At 36.6% G+C, this 8,007-nt stretch overlaps 1 protein-coding gene across 1 annotated transcript in view; it reads left to right on the top strand.

The window, feature by feature from the left end:
• Window positions 1-4,758, top strand: part of DENND1B (DENN/MADD domain containing 1B) — an 87,219-nt gene extending 82,461 nt beyond the window's left edge. Inside the window, exons 18-20 of the mRNA XM_010010250.1 lie at window positions 1,504-1,580; window positions 2,724-2,940; window positions 4,115-4,758. Of these exons, the coding sequence (XP_010008552.1) occupies window positions 1,504-1,580; window positions 2,724-2,940; window positions 4,115-4,666 (846 nt within the window). The 3' untranslated portion in view covers window positions 4,667-4,758. The remainder of the gene's footprint in view (window positions 1-1,503; window positions 1,581-2,723; window positions 2,941-4,114) is intronic.
• Window positions 4,759-8,007: the final 3,249 nt, after the last annotated feature.

An 8,007-nucleotide genomic window follows, 5' to 3' on the forward strand; every position in this document is an offset into this window, starting at 1 on the left:
AAATATCTAACTCTTTATATCTATTTAACACAGAAACTCTAATGTTTCTGTGTTCTACCCTAGAACTTTCGCTTAATATGAAGCTTAGTTTGGGGTTTTTTGTAATTTTTAATACTCTAATAATTATCTCATTTTCTATCACTTGTTACTTGGTTTAACACATTAAGAACCACATGTATCTTCTTTGTGGATAAAAAACTATGGAAAGTGTTATCAAAACTTGCAGATTTAATTAAATCCTCTGTTGTTGAACAAGAACAAATGCGTCAGTCTGTAGAGTGAACATTGAGACATTCTTGTCAATAATGGGGGGGGTGTGGATTACAGAGAGGATTCTGGTACATGTAGAACACTGACAACATCTCTAATAATGTGACATACTGAAATCCTCACAGTACAAGATTTCCAAGCTCCTTGTTGTCTGAAATTAAGGCCATATTTCTTCCCCATCAGGGGCTTGTTGCAGGTGTAGGCATTTGGTGAACTACATGATGAGATGCGGGCAGTAGCACTTATTTTTGCTTGCATGTGAGTTTCTTTAAAGTTAGGTAACACTACTCTCCCTTTGCACAAATTCTATCCATATGTCTTTAAGTTATGGTCAGTTTCCAAGGTTCAGAATCTCTTCAGTGGCTCTATTGCCTGTGTAGTTGATCTTTGCAGGTTTTTGAAACAAAAGAAGTAGAAGAGATGCATGGACCATAAGATAGCCATTTGTGAAGCACAGGTGTCTAAAATACCTGACTTAAATGTTCTGGTCAAGATAGAGACTTCTTTCCAAGTATTGTAGAAACATTTAGCCTGGTTCTGTTTGTTAATAATGTGATATAACAGGTTAGTGAGTACTCAGTATGGTATTATGTGAATTTACAGCACACTAGCTACTCTACAAAAGCTCCCCATGGGAGTGTACACTAACTTTGAGCTAACTGTAATTTACAGTAAATCATCCTGCACAAAGGCATTCTTGGTGCACAGTTTTTGAGCTGGCATATTACTTACTCTTCAATTCTGTTTAACACCTTAACATAAATATAGCCATGTAAAGAGACCTCTGATTTCTTTTGTATTTGCTACTTCAAAAATCCATTTTTCTTCATGCTCAGTAGACCTCAATAACCTAAACTTGTCAAATATTATCTATTAGAAAGTAGTAAACCACAGTGCTTCTTGTGATGAGCTAGTAAATTGAGTGACACTTTTCTTCCAATAGCCAGTCTTCTGCTAATCAAAGCTTTGCATAAGTAATAAGGCCCTCCAGGCTGTGCATAAATAATAAGGCCCTCCATAGGCCCTGAAGAAAAGTGCTTCTCTTGCTCATTAATTGGTGATGCTTGAGGACCTCACATCCTATTATAACAACCTTTAAAAGACTTGATCAATACATAGTTTTCCTTATCAAGAGCTCAGGAAGTCTTAATGAGTAAGGTAGCAGCTAGGTTCCAAATAAATAATGCTGAAACAGATAAACAAAATTCATAATGTTAATTTTCTATCCTCCAGACTCGTTTCAACCAGCATCTCAGTAACCAGGATTTTGCCTTGAATGAAGATGATGATGAAATGGAGAGAACAAGCAAGTAAGAAGCCTTTTTGGATGTGTGTGTATGTATGGGAGAAAGGGTAACTAGTGTTATTCAGCAAAACTGAGTTCAAGTGATGCATCTTTCTCCTGTCCAGCCTTGAGTCTTGATCTAGATGATATCAAATGGTTTAGGATTAAATCTGCTTTGGAAAAGAGGAACAGGCTATTGTATCTCTTCATTATTTATAGTGCCAAGAAGAGCTTGCCATAATCCTAAGTCTTCACAGACTCAAGATAAAAAGACTTCATACACAAAAGAAGCAGCAAAACAATATTCATCGAATGGTGGGCAGTGACCTCAGCTAATCTATAAGTCTTGTGTTGTGGTCATGACATGGGAAATTTTCTGAGGGGTCTGAAAGAGAAATAGTGCCTTGCAAGTTATCAACGTCTTCTGTGAATTAAAGGAAAATCATAAGCTGACGTTTAGGCTGCACTGAGGCATTCTCTGATTGGAATCAGGAGACGATTTTTGATAATAGTGTATATAAACTGTGAAGGACCTTGGTGCAGTAGGGAAGAGTGTGCAACTGAAAAAGGATGTCATCAAGACAGTGAGCCATTGAAACACCCTTTGTATTCTGGATAGACAGATATAGTGAAAGACTGCAGTAGTATGGGGGCCAGAGGTAAGGGTATTGCAACGAATGAAAGAGAAAACAAGAGACAAAACCACCAGTTCTCCTTGCAGATAGGCAGTTCTCCAGTACATCTGGTCATATGGCAGAAGCAGAGTTGTAGCATGAGAGTCTCGCCACTACACAAAGTACGTGGTTAGGTCAACTGGAGAGGTGTAGCAGCACTGATCTAAATATAAGGAGCAGACATGATAAAATATGAACTGATTTTTGGAATTACTGTAAAAATTTGGAGTGATAATTTGGGAAATCATATTAAGGGTGACTTGAAATAGTAGTTACAGTGATTGGGGAAAAGCAAGGAGGTGGGAAAACCAGCTAATGGTAATTGCATCTCCATCGATATACATCTATGGTTAAGAAGTTCTTGAGTAGAAAGAAATTCTGGGTTTATGGTCTCTTTCAAAAGTTTTGGAATGCTTTCTCCTATTTACTTTCAGAAGTGGCTGTAATAAAATGGCTTTTATGTTCTTAGCTGATGGAAAAGTTCTTGTTTTCAGATTATCATCAGAAGACAGTGAAGAAGCTTCTGCTTACTTTTATGATAGTGATGATTCTGGTGAAACTGGAATAACTCCTCAGCATCAAGGAGAAATGGACCTGCTTGGGGAGATTTTGGACACGCTGAGCACACACAGTTCAGATCAAGGAAAGCTCTCAGGAGCAAAGAGCCTGGATTTCTTTAGGTCAATGGATGACATTGATTACAAGACTGCGGTTAGTCTTCTGCTTTCATTTGAAAAACAATTCCAATCTCTTTATAGTGGAATTCTGCACTTGTGGAATCAATAACATGCAGCTTAGACACTGCAACATATTCTATAGAATTGCTAGTCTGTCTTCCTAGGACTGTGTAACAGTGCACCCATGCTGGCCACTGCACTACTGTTCCAGCCAGGAGATTGGTTAAGCCTCTGTTTACCAAGTTATTTTGGAAGAGTGTTTTCCCCATGTAACAGTAACCACATATAGAGCTGTGAATAATGTAATAATTTACTTAATATTATATTTAGCTGCTCAGTCTAGTATTCCTAGAGCTGATTTTAGTCTTTTTTTATGTGGACTAGAATGTATTTATTTCCATTTTCACCCTGCATTATTAAACTAGTCATAGTGATACAGTGATGTGGTAATTGCACCTGAGACACTGCTAGAGTAGTACTCCAGAGCTTTCTAAGAGGGCTTCTTGGTCCTTTTTTAGGTAGAGTTGCATAGGACCTGTAGTGTAAACAAACTGCTTGCCTGCAACTTTAAAACCAAGTCACTGCCGTGATGTTAGTAAAAAAAAGTTAGTGTTTTTGAATTCCTGCTCATATCAGCTGTCCAACACTCCCTTTTGCTGAAAGGGATCCTATAGTTGAAGATTTGTTACTGGAACATCAAATTCTGATGCAAATGTTTAAAAAGCTTGTAAAAATTTTATTTTGAGTGTCACACAGGGGTCACATTAATAAAATGCCCATTTTTGTTCATTTTGCCCAAAAAATTTAATATTGAAAGTTGGTATAATTAATTACTGAAGCAAAGAGGAAATGGCATCTGGTTTTAGTTTTCGTCCAGCTCTGTCTCATATTATGGGTACAAACCAGCAAAGTGTGTCTTTGTTCGCTGTCAAAACTGCTTAAGCAAAGACTGAACGGAGAGGGGAGACAGAAATCCTTTCTCTGTATAAAAGGCAATCCTTAGGATAAGAGGCAATTTTCTGCTGAGGAAGTGTGAACACGCTTGGTCTTACATTGTTTCTGGGACTGTTGTTTTGTAACATTGAACCCCAAATCATGATTTAGAAACACACAAAATTCATTACAGTATTTTTATTTTTTTTTTCCAAAATGTTACTGTAGAGACGTTTCTTGTGACATTAACTATAAACAGATGTTCTTTCTTTCAGAACAAGTCAAATGCACCTAGTGAGAGCAACCTTACTCTGCTCTGCAGCAGTGCTAATGATCAAGCAGAGTGGAACCTCGGGCAGGATGACAGTGTCCTCCATGGGAAACAGCTCCCTCCATCTCCAAGGAAGCAAGTTTTTTCTGGTGGTCACAGAGAATCTCTCTCAAGGCTGGAAGAAGAAAGTAGCGACAAAACCTGTATTACTGACAAGATGGACACCACTAGTATGAGATCTCTGTCTCCAGTACAATCAAGTGCCCAGCTCACTTCTCTAGAAAATTTCAAACCAGGCTATTCTTCCTGTAAGTATGCAAAGCAGAATGAAACACTAAGCAATACCTCAGAAGATCAGCACCGAGCAAGTCTTGCTCAACATCCATCCATTCTGGTCCCTTGGGAAAAAGAGGGGAAGAAAGGAAATGAAACTCCAGAAGAGGGTGGGCTTCTTCAAGAAGTGGTGTCATTATGTAAACTGAGTTCTGCTTTTCACTATGGTTTAAATATTTCAAAGGATAGCTTATCCAGCACTAGCAGTGGAAATAAAACATAAGAAAACTATGAGAAGAGAAACTTGACTCCCATCAGAAGTTAAAGGGAGACTACTCAGGACTCCATATAACATGATAACCAAAAGATTAAAAAGGAATAAGAGGTCTTTGATTCTAAAAATGATTCACTTCGGTTGAAGAGAATTTCTTTGAATGCATTTTCTGCCACTGGGACGTCCGCTTCTGTATTTACCCAGTTCATTTGTTGGCTGTAGTTAGGTCTGCAAAATGGAACTTAATATATGAATGCACTCTTAAATCAGGTACTAGTTAGTCTCTGTGTTTAAAATACAGCAAGTGTGTGGTGCTTCCTAGCATTTTCTTCCTCTAAGCAGCAGGAAAGGTATCACCTAACAGGTAACCAGGTTTTGAAGGTACTATATTAATTCCAGTAAATATGAAATAAACCAAGCAATCTGATTTGTCTGAAATGTGCAAATGTTACTATTTGTAATGAATAATAATTGCCTTAATCTTTTGAGAAGAGGTTTAACTATCTTAGAAGATAAATGCAAATCTACAAAACAGCAATAATGATTTTCCATGGAAAGAATTTGCTTCAGCAAAGGGGGTCTGAAAAGGAATTTTTTTTAGATTATGGAATTTCTTGTGACTATAACTTGGAACTTGAAACTAAAAGTGTGGCCCTGTCTTCAGACTTCCAAAAGGTAGCGCATGCTTTTCTTGCTCTGTAGAGTACATGAAGTGCTGAATTATAATGTGACGTTTGCTAACTTCTGTTTACAACTAAGACACTTTAAAGACATATTATTGGGTTTCCCTAGGTAGACTATTTCACCTAAAAATCTTCAGAAAGGAAAATGTAAGTGGAATTGATAGATTTCTGTTATTTTTTATTTTCCACAGTTTAATGGTGTTTGAAGACTAATCTGTGCCTCTTCTGAACCACTTTGTTTCCATTTATTGTAGCTGCCTTTTTGAAGGTAGACTGAATTACTGTTACTTAGAAGTCATATTTAGTTAAATTATTAAAGAGTCATGACTGAAGGTTACTTGTTACACTAGAAAACTAAAATTACAGATCAGTTTGAGACTGCATTAATCCAACTCTTACTTTGTCCAAGTTGAACAAGCAAAAATCTCATTCTAAATTCAGTGAAGGAGGATAAATGGATTTGATGTATATTGTATTCAGAACAAGCGTTTGTCCTCCTGGCAGCATTCCTGAGAAATATTTGGATATTTAAAGTCTGAAAAATCTTGCTATGGTATGGAGCAGCTTTCCCTTTTTTTTTTTTTTTTTTTTTTTATAGTTCTTCTCCCCTTTGTCCACCTCACCGTGTGTGTATTGCCCTCCACAATGTCTCAAGATAGGAAAGATGTGAAGGAAGTTTCAGCAGATTGGAATTGTCAGCTTTAAAGGATATTTGTGATGCAGTTGGCAGAAATAACACAGAGGTATAAAATCAACTGTGCCTGAGAAGAATGTTCTCCAGCTCTTCCAAACTCGTGTCAGAAACTTCTTTCTTTCTTTCTTTCCCTCTTTGGCATGAATGATTAATCTTAATCTCAGAATAGGCCTGATTGAGCACATTCATAAAGTCAGTATTTGGACCAGATTGTGCTTTAATATCTTAATGGTAGTTTGTAGCAGCTTAATAATCAGTTGCCACATTGAGATTTTATGAATTAAATTTCCTTCTAGCCATCACAAATGGAAAGGGGTCTTTTTGGCTGCTTTATTACAAGGCAGCTAACCTAGGACAATGGATCCATATCATTCAGAGGCAGTGTCTGATGCTTTACCAAAGAAATTCAGTAGATTGAGACTTTGGCTTTGTTAATATAAACATTTCAGCTTGTTCCAGTATGAAAAGGGCTGGGCCAGTACTTGTCATTGAGGATGAGTCTCCAGAAATGTTTTCTTTTTTTTTAAACTTGTGCAGTGAAGGTAAAAGTTTGTAAACGTGAAAGTCTTACAGAAATACCTGTGTCAGTTTAGAGTGTGAAAATTCCTGAGGGCATCTGTATTCTGTATTGCGGGGGAATCTCAGTATTCCAGAGTTAGAGGTTGTGTGTCCAGAGTTCTATACTCCAAAATATTTGTCTGTCCTTTGATTTCCTCTTGTGTTATCAACATGGTATGTGGTGGAGGTTTTTTAGTAACATAAGAATGTTACTTAGCAAAGTATTTTGCTATTAAAAATCAAAGGTATCATAAACATTAAGTAAAATCTTTACTCTGAATTTCTCCTTTGCTGGTTCTAGGCATTACCCAAATGTGTCTGAGGGAAGACAAGCAACGCAAAGCTTTCTGTTCTTGTAACACTTCCTCACTCGTTTTCATTCATGTCCTTGCATTTTGTTGACAAGAATTCACTTTTTCTTTTGCTCTGCATCTGACATGGTGTTTCTGCCCATGGTTCCATCTAAAATGATGTTTTGTTAGAGATAATAAACAGTATTGATGTCTTAAGGAGAAAAACAGATAAAAAAATCTGAAATTATGGCCATTACAACTTTCAAAACATCAAACACACAAGTCCAGGAATGCTGCCAGGAAAGATGTTTTTCAAAAATGCCTCTCTCATAGAATGAATCTAACTGGCTTTACATGAGAGTTAGGCACTGAATTTCTGTTATCACATAGATTGTCCCGTTCTCACCTTTGTGGAAAAAATATGGAAGCCATGTAAGGCTGCTAATATTCTTACAATTATTACAAGGATCAGAAAAGTGAAAACTTGGTAGTGGAATCTTTCAAAATCAAGGCATAATAATTCACTGTTTGGGAGGAATTTGAGTGAAAATGCAGGCTGAAAAGAAATAAGCAGATGAACTAAAAGATGGAAGGTAAAATTAAACCTAGAATTATTTTTATTTCAGTCAAAATGTTAGTTACTGTGTTTATGCCACATTGTTTCCTTACTATTTATAAAGCCCATACAGTGTTTACACTCATTAAATAGAATGTCCTTTTTGGATTTGAACCTTGTGTTGGTTCGGAAAGAACTCAGTCATATATTTGTGTTGAATTTAGCTGTAGGTACATTTTTAACTCTATAATATTACAGAATCTTTTCCACTTACTATCAGTGATCTTATAAAAAGGCTAATATTTGTGCCTTATTTAAGCAGAATTACCAGTTACCAAATAGATGAGTCCAAACTGATACTTCCGGTTAAACACTGTTGTTCTCTGTCCCTGTGATAATATAAAACTGTTTATTGGTTACATATGCAGTACTTTTATTACCACATTGGGTACCATATTAGGATAAATTTCCAAGTCCAGTGCTTTTTACAAGTTTTATACTTGTGTGCTTTTTATTTGTGGAAATCCTCCTAATGTCTTTGAAAACCATAAACATTCATCACCAGC

Source organism: Nestor notabilis, unplaced genomic scaffold, assembly GCF_000696875.1.
Source record: "Nestor notabilis isolate BGI_N333 unplaced genomic scaffold, ASM69687v1 scaffold1722, whole genome shotgun sequence".
Taxonomy (NCBI): domain Eukaryota; kingdom Metazoa; phylum Chordata; class Aves; order Psittaciformes; family Psittacidae; genus Nestor; species Nestor notabilis.